Source organism: Erythranthe guttata, chromosome 13, assembly GCF_056151865.1.
Source record: "Erythranthe guttata isolate IM_541 chromosome 13, IM_541, whole genome shotgun sequence".
Taxonomy (NCBI): Eukaryota; Viridiplantae; Streptophyta; class Magnoliopsida; order Lamiales; family Phrymaceae; genus Erythranthe; species Erythranthe guttata.
The window spans coordinates 16472339-16490526 of NC_142545.1; the positions used below are offsets into that span (position 1 = coordinate 16472339).

At 38.2% G+C, this 18188-nt stretch overlaps 5 protein-coding genes across 5 annotated transcripts; 4 read left to right on the forward strand and 1 right to left on the reverse strand.

The window, feature by feature from the left end:
• The first annotated feature begins 447 nt into the window (after nucleotides 1-447).
• LOC105968636 (uncharacterized) lies at nucleotides 448-3042 on the forward strand. Its single transcript, XM_012993266.2, has 4 exons — nucleotides 448-1197; nucleotides 1668-1819; nucleotides 1922-2032; nucleotides 2264-3042. The coding sequence occupies exons 1-4, from the start codon at nucleotides 456-458 to the stop codon at nucleotides 2861-2863; spliced, it is 1605 nt and encodes a 534-aa protein (XP_012848720.2). The 5' UTR covers nucleotides 448-455; the 3' UTR covers nucleotides 2864-3042.
• Nucleotides 3043-3562: 520 nt separating this feature from the next.
• LOC105968332 (uncharacterized) lies at nucleotides 3563-5055 on the forward strand. The gene is made up of 4 exons (XM_088811905.1): nucleotides 3563-3708; nucleotides 3791-4011; nucleotides 4136-4249; nucleotides 4351-5055. The coding sequence occupies exons 1-4, from the start codon at nucleotides 3696-3698 to the stop codon at nucleotides 4924-4926; spliced, it is 924 nt and encodes a 307-aa protein (XP_088668031.1). The 5' UTR covers nucleotides 3563-3695; the 3' UTR covers nucleotides 4927-5055.
• A 3708-nt stretch (nucleotides 5056-8763) lies between these two features.
• LOC105968635 (L-ascorbate oxidase homolog) lies at nucleotides 8764-11921 on the forward strand. Its single transcript, XM_012993265.2, has 8 exons — nucleotides 8764-9178; nucleotides 9255-9364; nucleotides 9735-10005; nucleotides 10097-10199; nucleotides 10290-10635; nucleotides 10743-11108; nucleotides 11233-11311; nucleotides 11405-11921. The coding sequence occupies exons 1-8, from the start codon at nucleotides 9011-9013 to the stop codon at nucleotides 11615-11617; spliced, it is 1656 nt and encodes a 551-aa protein (XP_012848719.2). The 5' UTR covers nucleotides 8764-9010; the 3' UTR covers nucleotides 11618-11921.
• A 1125-nt stretch (nucleotides 11922-13046) lies between these two features.
• On the forward strand, nucleotides 13047-16183 carry LOC105968845 (U3 small nucleolar RNA-associated-like protein). The gene is made up of 6 exons (XM_012993522.2): nucleotides 13047-13597; nucleotides 13690-14319; nucleotides 14791-15222; nucleotides 15327-15499; nucleotides 15579-15762; nucleotides 15907-16183. The coding sequence occupies exons 1-6, from the start codon at nucleotides 13202-13204 to the stop codon at nucleotides 15994-15996; spliced, it is 1905 nt and encodes a 634-aa protein (XP_012848976.2). The 5' UTR covers nucleotides 13047-13201; the 3' UTR covers nucleotides 15997-16183.
• Nucleotides 16156-18079, reverse strand: LOC105968846 (orotidine 5'-phosphate decarboxylase). The gene is made up of 8 exons (XM_088812255.1): nucleotides 17930-18079; nucleotides 17818-17842; nucleotides 17369-17637; nucleotides 17156-17275; nucleotides 16893-17051; nucleotides 16641-16813; nucleotides 16449-16554; nucleotides 16156-16344 (listed from the first exon to the last, which is right to left on the reverse strand). Exons 3-8 carry the CDS (start codon nucleotides 17612-17614, stop codon nucleotides 16315-16317), a joined length of 834 nt encoding a protein of 277 aa, XP_088668381.1. The 5' UTR covers nucleotides 17615-17637; nucleotides 17818-17842; nucleotides 17930-18079; the 3' UTR covers nucleotides 16156-16314.
• Nucleotides 18080-18188: the final 109 nt, after the last annotated feature.

An 18188-nucleotide genomic window follows, 5' to 3' on the forward strand; every position in this document is an offset into this window, starting at 1 on the left:
AGAATTTCAATAAATATGTCTTACTTTTAGGAAATTATAAATTGATAGAGCAAAATACAATTATTTACTAATTAATGCAGAATAATGTTGAAGAGTTAATAATTGTAAAATTAAAAAAATATGTAATTACTGTATTATTGAAATTATAAGGTGACAAGATAATATGGAACAAAACAAACTCTCAAAATAAACCGATATTGTCGAAAGGATGAGTATATACCATTCATTTAAAGTAGATGCACATCAATTGATAAACTATTAAATAGTTTTAGGGAATGTTTTTTATTTGACAAAATTATCCTTTTTATGACTTATTGTTAATCTTCAAATGTTAGGAGGGTGTAATTGGTGGGAAAAATTATATTCTGTACCTAATCTGTATAAAACAACACCCAAGGGGCCTAAAAGTAATAATGAGAATATAATAAATTAGCAAGAAAACCCCTTCAAATTCCATGATATACTCATCTCACCAGTTCCCACCGACCGAGGACTGGTTCAATAAGCGGCAAAACCACAATGCTTTCGATTTCAAATTAGTTATGTACACAGCAAAATCAATCCAGTTTCTTTTTCATCTCCCTTTCAAATTCCCCAGAAACCCTAAATCCCTTTCTGTAGCAATCGGAAAAATGTCGTCTTGGACATGCTCCAAGTGCACCTTCATCAACCCACCCTCCCGAAATTGCAGCTGCGAAATCTGCCATTCCGCACAACCACAGCCGCTCCTGACGTCATCATCGTCGTCGTCGGAATTGGGGAGTAAGTGGTCGTGCTCCTCCTGCACTTTCCTGAACCCTTATCGCTCCACAATCTGCGAAATATGCGGAACTAGGGCATCCGCTTCGCTACTGTCGACTTTTGAAATCGACGACGACGATCTCGATGAAGCTCAGTTGGGTTCTTCCGGCACCGTGTTTTTGCCCCTCCGACCGTTTAGCGGTGCCGAGAAAGGTAACAGAGCGAGCCCCGGCGGCGCCGGTGGTAATAATGGAGGCCGTTATGGTGAGTTGAAGGGTAGTTTGGGAAATAGAGAGAGAAATGATTTGGGTAATGGCGGCAGTGGAGCGTCTGATTCTGGAGGCGGAAGGGGGTTTTCTGCGGTGTTAAAGCCTTGCAGTAATAAGAGGAAAGATCGGTCGGAAAGTGATGCCGGTGGTTCTTGCAGTAATAAAGCTATTGAAGTTAAGTCACAAGGTGTGTTCTGTTTTTTCTTAATCATGATTTGGGGTTTTTTTTCGTAGAACTGTAACCTAACTTGGTAAATTTAAGTAATTTGGGTTATAAATTGTGGCATTATTGTGTTCTACAGAAATATTAAGATGGTGTTGTGTAGAATTAATTCCTGAAAATGTACTCGAGGCTATGACGTATTCCTATAATCAGAGATGAGAGCGTGTATGTGTATAACTGATCGAATACAAACTTCCGATTTTAATTTTCGTCCTTTGTGTTAAATTTGCTGAATGGAGTTTTAGCGGTGATTTGAGTATGTGCTACTCCGAGGCAATTTTGTGCTCAACGTGCGTTTGGAAGGATCCGAGAGTTGGATGTGACATTCTCGTTAACTATACTAGCATAATTTGAATATTTTTAGTCTTGATTCCATGGTATCTTTCTAGTGTTGGATTTTGGAAATCTAATGTAAATGGAAGCCGTGCATGCAGCCACAGGTGAAGCAAATCGGTGCAATGAATCTAAAACGTGGAAAGTTTTGAGCTACAACGTTTGGTTCCGTGAAGATCTTGAGATGCATAAACGGATGAAAGCTCTCGGCGACCTTATTGAACTGCACTCACCAGATGTTATCTGTTTTCAGGTTTTTCTCCGTCCTTCTCGTGTTTTATATCCAGATTTTGTAATTTTTTTTTTCTTTTTTTTTTTTTGATTTCTTTTTTGTTATGCCTATGCAATTCTGCAGGAGGTCACCCCCAGTTTCTATGAAATTTTCCGAAAATCAAATTGGTGGAAGGGTTACCGATGCTCAATTTCAAATGGGAAGGCCTTTCCAGCGGCATACTTCTGCATGCAGGTGATAATATTATATGTCTAAGTTATATTCGAATCCAATTTCCGACCTTTGATTATCAAGTGTCTGTAAAAAAATATGAGGGGTTTGCATTTAATGAATAAAGTAATAAGAACAGGAAACATAAATTACTGGGAAATTGTAAATTAGCAAGAAAACCCTTCCAATTGGATCTTCCCAATCAAGAAACACATATTTTCTTGATTTATTACTGAGCCGAGTCTCTTTTTGCAGCTATGCAAACTGCCGGTAAAATCGTACAGCTCTAAACCCTTCCACAATTCCATCATGGCAAGAGAACTCTGCATTGCAGAAGTTGAACTGCAGCCAAACACGGCGTTAGTTGTGGCCACAAGCCATTTAGAAAGCCCTTGCCCAAGCCCTCCATCATGGGATCAAATGTTCAGCAAAGAACGCATTTTTCAGGCAAACGAGGCCGTCAAATTTCTCGACAAGAATCAGAACGTAATATTCTGCGGTGATATGAATTGGGATGATAAATTAGACGGGCCTTTCCCAAAGCCCGAAGGATGGTTAGATGCATGGACTGAACTAAGGCCTGGAGAAATTGGATACACATACGACACAAAATCGAACACTATGCTGAGTGGCAACCGGGCCCTACAGAAAAGGCTCGATCGATTTATTTGCAAATTGAAGGATTTCAAGATTAGTAGAATTGAAATGATTGGTAGAGACGCAATTCCAGGGGTATCGTATACGAAGGAGAAGAAGGTCAAAGGGCTGGTTAAGGAGATTGTGCTTCCTGTTCTTCCCAGTGATCACTTTGGACTGCTGTTAACAATCTCCCCCCCAGAAATTTTGACTGAGTAAGAGTTCTCTCCACAGAGAAAAGTTCGTCACTTTTGTCCTTTTTAAATGGCTTATGCGTAATTTTGTGTGTAGCAGAATCGTTTTCGAAGAAGTTGGAAACTTCTGTTGGGCATTTTTTTGTTAACAGTTTATGTCAAGACTTTGTGGAGTAGGGTGAAAATGGCTGGTTTTTTTTGAAATATTGGCATGGATTACAGGATCAAAGGCATTTTCGAGCGTTGCGAATATATTAGAAAAATCAATAAATATGCATAGATTATAGCAAAAAAGGGAAGAAGAAAAAAAAAAAAAGGGAAATTACCAATTTACCCTTGTCGTGAACTATTTATTAACTAACCTACTCGAATAAAATCATGCACCAGTTGTTGCCGATTTTTCCGAGTAAAAAATTGTTTCGCAATGTTGGGATTGTGTCTTCAATAATTAAGACTCACAACTCCAAATTTAGAGGCACCAATTAATGACCTACTAATTTACTGAATGATAATTAAATGAATTATCAATATAACATTTCTATTTAGCAACTGTTTATTGGATCGGTCTCTTGGGTGGTTGTAATATATAGTACTCACAAGAAGTTAATTACCTAAATTATGAGTTTATTAAGGGATTTAATTTTGATTTCTTGACTAGAATAAGAACAAATAGCAACATATATACTAGTACTAAAATAAGAGCTAGCTGGCAGTGATATTGCAACGTGGGTTGTGGGCAGCAGCACGACGTGACAGGGGCGAATGCGTCGATTTTGTCGAACGGAAGCACAAGAACAATCAAACCACTCTTTATAAAAGATGTCTTCTAAGTTTGATGCATAGTTGCTGTTCAGAAAATGTTTTCTAAAGGTATTATCTGTGTAATTAATGTAGATGTGATTTACATTAGTATACTAATACCTTATTAATTAATCTCAAATCCTGCATGCAGGTAATAACTGTTTATCTGGTATTAGATTTTGGGTATGTAGTAATAATGTAAAGCAAAGCCGCTGTGCAGAAACGAGTGAATGTACCGATCATGAATCGAAAACAATATGGAAGGTTTTGAGCTACAACGTTTGGTTTCGTGAAGATGTCGAGATACACGAGAGGATGAAAGCACTCGGCGACCTTATCGAACTCCACTCCCCGGATGTTATATGTTTTCAGGTTTTTTTTTTAATTAATTAAAGCCAGATTTCGTAATTTCGATTTGAATTTCTTTAAATTGACCCCTTTTTTTCTTTTTTTTTTTTGAATTATTGTTATGCGTGTGCAATAATTCTGCATGCAGGAGGTCACCGCAGGTATCTACGAAATTTTCCGGCGATCAAATTGGTGGAAAGGTTACATGTGCTCGATTTCAGATGACGAGGCCTTTTCGGGATGGCGATACTTTTGCATGCAGGCGAGTGATATAACTTTCAAGAATTTATTTATACCTTTTAAATCGAACTTTTCGGGACGACGTTACTTTTTTTTTTTTTTTTTTTTTTTTGTAATTTGCAGCTATGCAAACTGCCGGTAAAATCGTACAGCTGCAAGCCTTTCCACAATTCGATAATGGGGCGAGAACTTTGCATTGCGGAAGTCCAAATGCAGCAGCCAAACACGGCACTAGTCATTGCCACAAGCCATTTAGAAAGCCCTTGCCCGAGGCCTCCGGAATGGGATCAAATGTACAGCAATGAACGCGTTTTTCAGGCGAAAGAAGCTGTTAAATTTCTCGACAACAACAGTCGGAACGTGATATTCTGCGGTGATATGAATTGGAATGATGAACTAGACGGGCCTTTCCCAAAGCCCGAAGGATGGTTAGATGCATGGACCGAGCTAAGGCCCGGAGAAATTGGATACACTTACGACACGAAATCGAACACTATGCTGACTGGGAAACGCGCGATACAAGAACGGCTCGATCGGTTTTTGTGCAAATTGAAGGATTTCAAGATTAGTGGGATTGAATTGATTGGTAGAGATGCAATTCCAGGGTTGTTTTATACCAACAACAAGAATTTGGTGCTCCCTGTTTTTCCCAGTGATCACTTTGGACTACTGTTAACAATCTGCCCCTCACAGATTTGACTAATTACACTTTCATCCACAAAAGTTGAACAAACTTGTGTTTTCTAAAAAAATATTTATTAAATTAAAAAAAAAATATTATTATATATAAACTTAAAAATACACTCTGTATTTATCCAAATATTAATGTACAACAAGACGAAACTTGTCGTCGGCTATTTAGATGGCTTTTACCCAAACAGGGCTCACGAGCCGTGGCTTATTGAATGTCCATATTTTTAATTTAATTAAAGGGTTTATTAGGGATAACCCCCTTGTTCATATTTTCTAATGAGGTAGATCCAATTTTTTTTCCCCTTTTTGATATAGATCCAATTTTGCCAACTTGGCAAAATATATTATATAATTTTCCTTTAATACCCCTGTTTTATTTTTAAACCGCATTTATTTCCTTTACTACGTGATTTGAGATTTGCTGATACGTTGCCTAAAATCACGGAATAAAATTACGTGAGATCATTGGACGTTATATCAAATCGTGTACAATATTTTTCGAAGGTTCTCTTCAGCGTTCCAGCGGTTCTTTATCGTCTTTGAAGATTTCTGCACCGTCGTTGAAATAGGATCGAATTTGAGCGTTCGATGTTGGACGTTGTTAACCGGGTATGAATGCGTTATTCGTTTTTATTTTTCGCTCAATGTCTAGGATTGTCGATTACGGTGGTTAGAAATTTTAAGAGTTGTGTTGATACTTGATTCTATGAAGTAGAACGTTTTTTAACAAAATTACGTCGTCATATATACATCGTTATTTTTGGCGGATGATGTTTGTTTGGAAGAGGATTGACAGAGTTAGAAGATGATGGTTCACGCAGATCGGACCAGAGTTGTTTTATATGAGCTTCGTAGTTGGTTTATGCAATAATCGGAATAATTGTCTGTTGTGGTCGAGTTCATGTTTTTGATCCCGATCGATAGTTGGTTTATTTGTTTATAACAGCCGATTTAAGTGTGCTGGGTAGTACATTAAAATATAGTTCGTAGTCTTTTTTAAATTAGCGTATGGATTTTGCATTTTAAGTTTATTTTTGATGATATTAATGTATTGTCATTCAAATGTATTTGCAGTCTATTTAATCATTTTTTAGTATTCTGCATTTTTAATTTTGTTTCATGATTTTAGGTTTTTTCGATGGCGAATTTCGTAAGGATTTTGTTGAGGTTTGGTGGGTTGGTTGCTATAAAGAGGTGTTTACGATGTAATGGCTCGGTAACTTTGGTTAAGTTTTAAACCGTTGTAATACAGTAGTATACTATTATGAATACCGTATGATACTACCATTATCATTTTATTATACTATTATGCGATTATTAATGTACTAGAGTTTTTTAACTCGACATATTGGTTTGATTGTGTTATGATGTGTTTTATGTATTTTATCAAAACCCTAGATTGAAATTATGAGATTATTAATGTACTATTTTATTGGTTATGTTGGAATACTTTACGTTGGTGTTGTTCTCAATGTTCTTGTCATTTCAGTGGTATATTGTTTGTAACACAATTCATATCACTACTATAACCGTAATATACTATCATAGCAGATCAATGTACTATATTGAAATTATTAATATACTATGTGGTTGAATAATACGGGATCCATAGTCGATTAACGAGATCCTTAGTCGAATTAGATGAGTAAGATAGTCTATTACATGATATAAGGAAAATTACCCTAATTGATTAGTATTTCAAACAAACATATTATTCAGTTTCCATATATATTATTATTTTTTCATATATATCATTATTTACCCTAATCGTTTTCATATAATAAGGAAAATTACCCGAATTGATTAGTATTTCAAACAAACATATTATTCAGTTTCCATATATATTATTATTTTTCCAATAGTCAATTAACTAAACCCATAGTCGAATTAGATACATGGGATAGTCTATTAAAAGATATGAGATAGTCTATTAATTTTAAAACACAAATCCGCCGCCGTCACTTCTCAAATCTAGGGTTTTGATGATTCTTCGGCCCATAGTCGATTAACGAGATCCATAGTAAAATTATACCAGTGGGATAGTCTATTAAATGATATGGGATAGTATATTAATACATATGTAATTCGACTATGCATCTCGTTAATCAACTATGGGCCGAAAATTTATCAAAACCCTAGATTTGAGTAATCCTATATTTGAGTAACCCTAGATTGGAGCAGGACGGCGACGGCGACGGCGACGGCCAACGACGATATCACTTCTGGTGGATGTCCTGCCCATCAATTGTTGCAATATCACTGATTTAGTGCTCGAATGCGGTATGCGATTATGACAGATTTGCAAATACACAAACGTGATAGTCGATTTAGCCAAAACATATCAACAAATCGATGGATGATAGCGATTCAGCGAGTGGCGACGACGTACCTACGGCAGCTTGCTCGGAGTGCACGAAAATCGTCGTTTCACGGCAGTGCAGACGTCTTCCCCTTTCAATCGGCCGTACCGGGAAGTTGTTCTGGGAGGTTTTGCAGTTTATCCGATAGTGGGGTTTGGGATGATAGTGATTTAACGGGAAAATAGGAAGGGATTTGATTTTATTTCAAAAGGTAAAGTAACGGGTTTTGTGGGATTTGATTGAGGGTAATTATGTGATTAGGAAAAGTTTGGGCTCTTATCAAAATGGCAAATATAAATTTGGGTCTACCCCTATTATTTGAATGTTTAAGGGGGTTATATCTAATAGACCCTTAATTAAAATGCCTTTTTCTTTTTATTTATTTATTTATTTTATTTTATTTATTTTGAGAAAGAGAAAATGCATTTTCTAAGTCAACTACCTATTTGCAATTTGCACAGCTGTTATCATAAGATTGTGACACTATTCAATTCAGACCTGCAATCTAGGCGGGCGTTGTTTCTGCCTTTTCCAATTCATTGAATTAATTCACATGAATAATTTTATACAACCTAAATAATAATAATTAAATAATAATAATTACGCGTTTGATTTGCTATTTTTATTATGATCTGCACCGACACGCTGTAATAATTATTGACATGTTGTTAGATCTAACATGAAATTAATAAAGTAATTTTATATTTATACATTAATTGCAAGTTTGCAACCACATGCAATCACCCCCGACTTTGTTGCATGTAATCAAGGCTAAATTCGATGGAATACCCATTATGTAAAATCTAAGTCAATTTTCGTGTAATAGTATGTAGCCAAGTGGCTTTAATTTTTTTATTTTTGAGTCAACAAATAATTACGTGGCCCCTTGAAAAACTCGCTCATAGAGATTGGAGAAAATCACTAATATTATTAACTAACTATACTAAAATATATTATATTGTTAAGTTAGGTACTTGGCCTAATAAAATCCAAATTTCATAAAACCATGCACCAATTTTCGGTGGAGGTTGTTGAAGTTGAAAAGGAGATTAATTAATTTAAGAATCCAACACTGCAGATCCAATTAGAGTCGAAAATAGAATAAAATCACTCGATGCGCACATTTGAGATTGATCATAAAAAGCCCGTTTGAGCTTGATTTGTATTCGATACTACTAAAGCTGGGATGCAGTCTATTTAAATATATGAATTTTAAAACTCGATGAAAATGTAACGAAGTCTTAAGTACCCGCTCAACCGGATTCATTAACACTTGACTTACGAGTTAGTCTTGACTCACAACGATTCCAAGTTAGGATGGTTGGTTCATACGAAGTTACCCAAACAAGTGGTGTTAATGAATTGAATCTAGTTTTATTGATTAGAAATAGGAACAAATTGCAATATAAGTATATTGATTCTTTTAAGAAGAAAACTAATACTAGTAAAATAAGAGCTGGCAGTGATAGTACAAAGGGGAGGTACTGGCAGTAGGGGGGGGGGGAGGCAGCAGCACGTGACAGTGGCAAATGCGTAATTTTAAGCACACAAACAAAGTACTCAATTTATAAGCAAGCGGTGGCGGAATGGAACACCATAACTCACTCCTCTCAACTCATTAAAAACACTTGCATTTTGCTGCTATTGACATCCAAATAAAGGGTAGAAAGAAAACTAAAAGGGAAAGTATCTTTTCAAGAAAGTAGAGAGAGAGAGAGTAGAGAGAGAAAATGATGATGATGATGATGAGAGAGAGGTCTCCTCTCATCACTAGTGTGTTTGCAGCACTGCTACTTGTGTTATTACATGGGCTGGGGGTAAATGGAGACAACCCTTATAGATACTACACCTGGAGAATCACTTACGGCGATATTTACCCTCTCGGCGTCAAACAACAGGTACATTATTGATTCTACACAAATATTGCTCTGTTTTTCTTGGATTTTCTTGAAAATGGTTATGGCGGTGGTGCAGGGGATTCTGATAAACGGGCAGTTTCCGGGGCCGACGATTGACTGTGTCACCAACGATAACCTCATTATCAGTGTTTACAACTACTTAAACGAGCCTTTTCTCCTTTCTTGGTAATTAATTCCATTCTTTTTGTTGCACTGAATGTTCTGCAATTTTTACTAGTAATGCATTATCCTCCCAAATCTCAGCATCAATGTGTTACTAGATCTACTTACTTTCATTTTTTTTTTCCCTGATATATAATAATAAAAGAGCTGTCTTTTGTCAATGTCAATGTTAGAGGGAGGAAGCAAGCCCATTAGGGTTTGTCCCCACTCTGCACGTGCTAGATCTATTGATCTCCAGCTACGACATTGTATAGCATCTTTCATTGTTTTCATATTTCTGAATGTAGTGTTGAATAAGTGAAGTGTAAGTGGCATAGCTCCTATATTCGAGTATAGAAAGTACTTAATCCACACTGTTTTTTTTTATTTCCAGGAACGGTATACAGCAAAGAAGGAACTCGTGGCAAGACGGAGTTTACGGGACCAATTGTCCAATCCCGCCTGGCAAAAACTTCACTTACGCCATCCAAGCAAAAGACCAAATCGGAACCTATTTCTACTTCCCTTCACTTGCTCTCCACAAAGCAGCTGGTGGATATGGCAGCATCAAAGTCTACAGCCGTCCTCAGATTCCCGTTCCGTTTCCCCCTCCAGCTGGCGATTATGTCGTACTCACCGGTGATTGGTTCAAGAGAAGCCATAGAGTAAGCCCGTCTTTCGAGTAGGGACTTCGATGATATCACGCCCCACAATGATTCTTGATTTCATATTTTATTTCTGTTTGATTTCTTGCAGCAACTCAAGTACATCTTGGATAGCGGTCACAATCTTCCATCTCCCGACGGCCTTATAATCAACGGGCGTGGATGGAACGGATATACATTCACAGTCGAGCCAGGTTAATTAAATTTAAGAATTAACCAACTTTCTTGATCAACTGATTTAATTAATTAATTAAATCCAAAAGTTCAATCTTTTTTCTTTCCAGGCAAAACATACAGGTTCAGGATATCAAACGTGGGGCTGACAACCTCCGTTAATTTCAGAATCGAGGGTCACTCGATGAAGCTGATAGAGGTAGAAGGGTCCCACACGGTTCAGAATATCTACACCTCGCTCGATGTCCACGTAGGACAGTCTTACTCGGTCTTGGTCGAAGCTAACCAGCCATCGAAGGACTATTACGTTGTAGTGTCTTCTCGTTTCACCTCTCCAGTTCTCACCACCACAGCTATTCTACATTACCGTAATTCGTTCACCAAAGTTTCCGGTTTCCCACCTGGCGGACCCACCACACAGATTGACTGGTCTATAAACCAAGCTAGATCCATACGGTAATATATATATATACACACACACATACATTATCCCCAAAATCTTGAAACGGACAAAGAAACGGTTTTTAATCTTGATTTCTGTTTTGGTGTTTCTTGAATATCAGACGGAACCTGACAGCAAGTGGCCCCAGACCTAACCCACAAGGCTCATACCACTACGGGGAGATCAAGCCGGCTCGGACCATTATTCTTGCCAACTCAGATCCGACTATCAATGGCAAACTGAGATACGCTGTCAATAGTGTTTCGTATGTATCTCCCGATACTCCGTTGAAGTTGGTTGACTACTTCAAGATCGGTGGGGTCTACAGTCTTGGAAGTATCTCAGACAAGCCCAACTATGGAAATGGTTATCTTGCAACATCGGTCATGAATGCTAATTATCGGTCTTTTATAGAAGTCGTGTTTCAGAATTGGGAGAATACCCTCCAGTCGTGGCACATTGATGGATACTCTTTCTTCGTCGTTGGGTGAGTCCATATTTCCACACTGCAAAAAAAATAAAAAAATTATATACTACTAACTAACTAATCATGCTTTCTTGATCCTTAAAAACAAATTATTTTTTGGGCTAAATTTGTCAACAATTAACAGAATGGATGGTGGGGGATGGACTCAAGCAAGTAGATTACGCTACAATTTGAGAGACACAGTCGCCCGTTGCACTGTTCAGGTACATAAAAACTTGTTCATCTATTTTTTTCTTCTTCTTTTGATTTCCTTTTGCTTCTTGTTGATCGTGTTTTCTTTCGGGGTGTTATTACAGGTTTACCCGAAATCTTGGACGGCAATATATGTAGCATTGGACAATGTGGGAATGTGGAATATAAGATCAGAGGATTGGGCAAGACAATATCTTGGTCAACAATTCTACCTAAGGGTTTACACACCATCAACATCGTTCAGAGACGAGCTTCCCATTCCAAGGAATGCTCTTCTCTGTGGCCGAGCAAGAGGTCATCGCACTAGACCTTTTTGAATTCGAAATGACGTGGATTAAGCTTCTGTCACGAAAGGGTGACATGTGGCATCCGGAAAAAAAATGATATGAACTAGGATATATATAGGGAGTAATAGTAGCGCAACTTTAGCTGCTGAGTTATATATTCTATTCATTGTCTTCACAAATTTTCTTTTTTTTGGTTTCTCTATTGTTCGATTTGTACCTCAGAACTTGTTTTCGACAACGTTCTCGCTGTCGAATATCTCTGAAGAATATGTTGTTGAATCAGTTATTTTTAATTCAGAATCTTGATGTTTGGTTTCTGTTTACAAAAGAAAAATTCAATTTAAAGATGGCACCAAATTCAATCTTGTTGCAAGACATGTTGGTCAACAAATTTTCACCAAAAACTAGAGGGAGAAAAAGTGTGATGAATTCTGTTCTAATTGTCGGTATAAATTACCATACTTTCTCAACCTAGTAATCTCATTCACAATCAGTTTCAGTAGACTCGAGCAAAATAAGAAGGAAAAGAGATATGGCGATTAAGATTCTCTTACTAGTAGCAATTGCAGCATTCGCCGTCGCCGTAAATGGCCGGATGTCACCCGCCGGGAAGAGTGCTGCCGATGTGCAGACAGCGTATTTCCGTTTCCGTTTCCCTCCTTACGGGATCCCCTTCCGTGGATTTAGAGGCGGCGTAGGAGCTCGATTCGGCGGTGCCGTCGGAGCAGGGATTGGTGGAAGGCCTGGCAGTGGCGGGGCCGGCGGAGTAGGGTTTGGTGCAAGGCCTGGCAGCGGCGAGGGAGGACTGGGTGCTGGAGGATTCGACAGAGGTGATGGATGGGGTTTCGATGGGGGAGATGGAACTGGTGACATTGGACGCCTTAAAGATGGCGCCGGCGCCGGCGCCGGCAATGGAACCAGCGTGGGCGGTGGTTCACTTGGTGATGGAAGTGAAGGTGGACTATTACCTTGAAAGCTGCCAATAGATTTCCTCCGCCACTATAATTGTTTTTATATTATTAATTAATAATTTATTTATTTATATATGAATTGTATTTCTAATTTTAGATTCTATTTTGTCTTCTCTATTTGATATGAAATCATTTGTTGGAGTTGATTTATTAACACAAGTACATAATAAAAAAAAAATATATTTCATCCGATATATTATGAAACTCGGTAAGATGAATCGTTGGCAAGTGAATTCGAACTGGTTCAATTGATATATGCTCACCTGTTCGATTTATTTACACATTCATGACAAAATTCCTCAAAAAAAAAGGAATAAAAGTTTAAAATTCAATGGGCATAAAGAAGAAGGGTAAAATGCATAGGCCCAATGACTAAAAGAAGCCCGAAATCAAATTTTAACATGCGGGTAAAAAGTAAGAGGCCCATTGACTAAAAGAAGCCCGATTTCTGAGCCCGATTAAGATTCATCAAATGTTAATATTCAAACGGCTAACCCTAGTTAGCCCATTTCTGAAGCCCGCTAACATCTTCTTCTTCATTCTCACTCAACGAGTACAGACACGGAAAACAGAGCCATCTTCCACCCCCTACCACGCCGCCGCAGAAGAAAAGTAACGTACGGTTGCGTAGAGTTCCTCAACGATGGCGGACGTCGTGCAATTCAAGCTTGAGCGCATGCTCGACGAGCTAGAAGACCTAGACCGTCGCGGTTTGTTCAGCAAACAGGAGATAGCGGAGATAGTCAAACAGCGTCGGAAGTTCGAGTACCGCCTGAAGAGGCCGAGTCCCCTAAAGCAGGATTACTTGACCTACATAGACTACGAAAAGCAACTCGACGCCCTCCGAATCCTCCGTCGAAAATCCTTTTTGAAGAAATCTGGCGATAAGAAATTGAAGAAGTCCGTCTCAGATTACGCCGGCGTTTCCAGGATTCTCGAAATTTACCGGCTTGCCACAACGCGGTTTAAGGGTGATATTGAGCTGTGGTTTCAGTACTTGGAATTTTGTAAAGCGCGAGGGCACGGCAGGATGAAAAAGGTATTTCAAAATGTGATGGTTAATTTTGTGTTATTATATTCCTTTGTTGATGAATTATCTCACATTCTTATTTCCTGTGTAATCAATTTAAGGCTCTGGCTCAATTAGTTAGATTTCATCCGAAAGTAGCCGGTGTGTGGATTTATGCCGCCGCCTGGGAATTCGACAACAATCTTAACGTTGCAGCTGCGAGAGCTCTTATGCAAAATGGTTTGAGAACGTGCCCGACTTCCGAGGACCTATGGGTAGAGTATCTTCGAATGGAATTCACGTACCTCAACAAGTTGAAAGCTCGAAAGGTTGCCTTGGGAGAGGATGAGGGAACCCTAGCGCGTGTTCAGGGGAATGCTGATGATAAGCAATGGAGAGATGAGAACAAGGAATTATTTATGGCACTCAATGAGAATGGCGATGTTGGTGGTGTTCAAAACGGTGAATCTGAGGGGAAAGTGGACGTGTTTGGCGAACATGGCTTGAACATTCTTGAAACTGTTTATACTAGCGCGATTGAAGCCCTACCTAAAGCCTTCGGCCTCAGGACACGGTTTCTTGATATGCTGGAAGCAACTGAGTTGGCTCGGTCGGAAGAAATGCGGAAAAAGATACTTGATGACATGAGAAGGGACTTCTCGGAGGAGCCACTATACTGGGACTGGCTTGCAAGAGTTGAAATAGCTGACGTCAAAAGAATAAATTCTGAGCAGTTAGGCAAAGCAGTCGAGGTGTTAATTTTTTTTCTTGCCTCTCTTGCTCTTTTATATTCGTTTCTTTTTAACATCCATACTGTCGGCATATCACTTATGTGGAAATTTAATCTTGAGTGAATTAGTATTCAGTAAAAGGACGAAGGTAGTTGATAGGTCATGGTATAGGAGATCGCCGTCAACTGTTCTTGGAGTTCGATCACATCAATTTAGTTATACATTCAGATAAACGAGTTCTGATGCATGTATGTCCTTGCAGCGTTTAACAATACCATATTGCACCGTACTAGTTGTGTTGCATTGTTTAGGTAATCAACAACCAGTAAAATGGCTATAATGTGATAGTATATAGTAAAGATGTCAGTATACTGAATCTGTGTTCATACTTCAAGCTATTTTACATTTACTTTTGAGTCCGTTGCAGCATTTTGATCCCATTAACCATGAAATTTTACATTCTGTTTTCACCTTGCATGTGTACATTTGTAGGTTTACGAGCAGGGTTTGCAGTTTGTACCATCGGCTAGGATGGTCGAGCTTTATGTAAAGTTCCTCATGGATGCAGTCAGTGATGAAAACAGGGAAGGGGAAATCGCCGGTGAAATTGTTTCACATCTTAAGGTGTTATTTGAGAGGGCTGAGAACCTGGGGTGTGTTACTGAAGATCTTGCTTGCCAATATGTTTCTTTTCTTTTGAACCTTGGAAAATTGGACGAAGCTAAGATCCTGTTAGAAAAGCTTTGCTCTGGTAAATTTCCAGATGCAGTGCATTTATGGACTCTACGTCTTTCTGTAGAAATGAAATGCATTCAGAATAAATCTCCTTCACCGAGCAAGGCTGACCTACTATATATCTTTCAACTTCTCAGAAATATTCTGATGAAAGTTAGCGTTTCAGAAGCAGAAGACTTGTGGACTATGGTATGTGGAAATATATATATGCTTATTGAAATTTTTCCTTGTAATGTAAGAAATTTTCGAATCCTTGTTTTACTTATGACGTTTATTTGCATTTTTTTTTGTAGGGGCTGAAATATTTCGCAAACCACAGACATCATTTTGACAAGCTTGTGGAGGCTTCTTTTTCTTCACTGACCAAAGATGGTGGAAGTGATAGTGGGTTTTCACTCTCATCAACTATCGTAAATTTTATTCTTGAAAGAGATGGAGTCGACAGTTCAAGACAGATGTATAAGCGGTGGGTTTCTCGTTTTATTTCTGGCCTTTTTTTTCACACTCAGCATGGTTTTTGATATATTATTATTTTCCGACCGCAGATTTCTCGCTTTACCACACCCAGGATTGGCTTTATACAAAAATTGCATCGAGCTTGAGTTGAACCTTGCATCTACCGGCGACAAGACTGGTCTTCCCAATGCTCGGAAAATTTACGAATCTGCCCTTGCAACTTATGATCAAGATGCAAGCCTGTGGCAAGACTATCACTCCATGGAGGTTAAGGTAAACCTGGATCTCTCTCATCTCGTATAAACATAAACTCACTTAGAGAGAAAATGAAGTAGTTCAAGATAAACAATTAATTATGTCGTTCAGTTTGGAGTTAAGTGAACATGAATTCTGATGCTCATAATCTTCATATACCAGATGGGAAGTTCTGAAACTGCGGCAGCTGTCCATTGGCGTGCAAGGAAAGCGCTAAAAGACAATATTGCCCTTGTTCCCCGCTCAAACTAGTGATGGATTTAGTATTTGTCAATCACATAGGTTTATGAACTTTATGATCGATGGGTTTCACATTTTTCTTTTCGGTATCGTTTTTAGTTGTTGTAACATGAGGAAACACAGAGCAAGTGATCACAGTATCAAATTTTTGTTTGTGATAAACAAGTTATATGAATGAATGCTAAGATTTTATTCATTATTCAAGATAGTTTTATAGACACTTGAAACAGTTAACACCTGCACTATACACGTACACATGACGAATCAATTTTCACATTTGGCTGAATCTTGGCAAAGGTATTTCGTATCTTGAAAGTGGAGCAACAGCTGTCATACTATGGGCCACTGTGGACTCACAACCTGCATTTGACAACAAACAGAAACAGTTCAATGAACCAATGCGATATATACGAGGTTCGTTTCTTGAACTCTTTAATGAACTGTTGTCTGAAGGAAAAACTGACCTCGAGTGTGCTAAACACAATTCTCATTCGGCTAGCCACAAGCGACGGTTCTTCAGCACGGCCCATTACTGCCATCTGCTCCAATTGGAGAGTCTTCACAGGTAGCCTTGAATTGAATTAATGCAATTTGTACATTAAGTTAGGATTTAATTGAGATATAAAAGCAGAAAAAAATAGGAGGATTTTTCTCACCAAGCCATTCCTCTCATGTAGTAGGCATTTGCTATAATTGCGCAGAAGCCCTTCCATTGTGACAGCATTTCGTCCGCCACCGGAGGTGTCGACGACCATCTAACTATAGTTGGTTGTGGTGTACAGAGAATTGTGATGAATACAATGCTCAGCCACATTATACATTCATCAACCTACACGAAAAAAAATAAATCAATTTTGACAAAATTAATACAAAATAAAATAAAATGTAGAGATAGTAATTTGACATACTTCTTGGGAGATAATCTTGGACTTAAGACCTGTACTTCCACTGTAAGCTTCCATTGCTTCGATTTTAACTCCAGATTCCTTCATATCAGTAAGCTCTTTTCTCAGGCCTTCGTCGGTGCATCCCAATGCGTATGCGTTCACACCAGCGCTGATGAACTCCTAAGCATCATTTCCATTAATATAACAGCCGATAAATAAGAACAGAATAACGACCTGGCAGGAGAGAGATTTTTTTTTTAAAAAGTCGGAATGGCAGAATATACTTTTAGGTTGTCTCCTCCTCCACGGTCGATGAAATTCCGGTACCGCCTAAACAAGCTGATTGCTATATTGCGCGACGATCGGTATTCGTTTTCGGGAGAGATGGAATCTTGAGATCGACACTAGAGAAACAAAATCATAAAAATCAATACAAGAAAATACGGTCCAAGTGGAAATTAGACCACATACACTAAGGGCACGAAGTAAAACTTCACCAGCCATCTCTTTGAAGTGATTTGCTGTGAGAAACGTTGGAGTTTGAGTTGATTGGTGTAATTCGGCGAGAAAAACCAGCTCGACCACCCCTTATTACATTGGAACTTAACGGGGCCCGTAGAATCGACAATACGAAGCAAGGAATTAACATGCATTAACTTGGCATTAGTAGTATCTTGCAGCATGTTCTTGATTGTATGTGTTAGGCAACTGCTAAAAGCTCCTTGATTATGGACCGTCAACATAGTTGAACAAAAATCTTGGAAACCTTAAAAATAGCAAATTTTATTTTTATTTTTGCACCATCAAATAAAAAGAATGATCCATCAGAATTTCTAGTTTGATAATTTAGATGCTGAAAACAAACATAAAACGATGATCCATCCTAGAAAAAAACATGAACTTTTGCAGACAAAAAGACAGCAGAATCATTGAAAAATCAACTAACCTTATCTGGGCCTAGATGATTTCATCTGCAAAGAGAGAGAAACAAAAACATAAAGCTTTTGCACAAACAGAAGGAAAAATCAAGAATCAAGCTTGTTGGTGTAAATTTATACATAAAACAAAAATGGATATGAAGCTATGTCTGAAGAATCTGAATCTGAATTGAAATTTGATGGGCCCCACGGATTTTGTGAATGGCTCTGGAGATTGCCACTATTTCTAGTTCAATTTTTCTGGCTCCTGGTGTTTGAAGTTCCAGCAGCGACAAGATACAAAGCTCATACGACGTCGTTTTTGGGGCAATTTTCAAAGTGCACCCTACAGTTTCAAGAAATCTCACTTCAGTCCTTGTAATTTATTGATTTTGATTTT

Coding starts and splice junctions, on each gene's coding strand:
- LOC105968845 (XM_012993522.2), top strand. CDS start 13,202: ATGGCGGACGTCGTGCAATTCAAGCTTGAGCGCATGCTCGACGAGCTA. Junction 15,223..15,326: donor CAGAAGACTTGTGGACTATG/GTATGTGGAAAT, acceptor TTTTTTTTGTAG/GGGCTGAAATATTTCGCAAA. Junction 15,500..15,578: donor TCAAGACAGATGTATAAGCG/GTGGGTTTCTCG, acceptor TTCCGACCGCAG/ATTTCTCGCTTTACCACACC.
- LOC105968846 (XM_088812255.1), bottom strand. CDS start 17,614: ATGTTGACGGTCCATAATCAAGGAGCTTTTAGCAGTTGCCTAACACAT. Junction 16,814..16,892: donor CCAAGATTATCTCCCAAGAA/GTATGTCAAATT, acceptor TTTTTCGTGTAG/GTTGATGAATGTATAATGTG. Junction 16,345..16,448: donor TTGTGTTTAGCACACTCGAG/GTCAGTTTTTCC, acceptor TGTCAAATGCAG/GTTGTGAGTCCACAGTGGCC.
- LOC105968636 (XM_012993266.2), top strand. CDS start 456: ATGATATACTCATCTCACCAGTTCCCACCGACCGAGGACTGGTTCAAT. Junction 1,198..1,667: donor TATTGAAGTTAAGTCACAAG/GTGTGTTCTGTT, acceptor CCGTGCATGCAG/CCACAGGTGAAGCAAATCGG. Junction 1,820..1,921: donor CAGATGTTATCTGTTTTCAG/GTTTTTCTCCGT, acceptor GCAATTCTGCAG/GAGGTCACCCCCAGTTTCTA.
- LOC105968332 (XM_088811905.1), top strand. Junction 4,012..4,135: donor CGGATGTTATATGTTTTCAG/GTTTTTTTTTTA, acceptor TTCTGCATGCAG/GAGGTCACCGCAGGTATCTA. Junction 4,250..4,350: donor GGCGATACTTTTGCATGCAG/GCGAGTGATATA, acceptor TGTAATTTGCAG/CTATGCAAACTGCCGGTAAA.
- LOC105968635 (XM_012993265.2), top strand. CDS start 9,011: ATGATGATGATGATGATGAGAGAGAGGTCTCCTCTCATCACTAGTGTG. Junction 11,109..11,232: donor TACTCTTTCTTCGTCGTTGG/GTGAGTCCATAT, acceptor AACAATTAACAG/AATGGATGGTGGGGGATGGA. Junction 11,312..11,404: donor TCGCCCGTTGCACTGTTCAG/GTACATAAAAAC, acceptor GTGTTATTACAG/GTTTACCCGAAATCTTGGAC.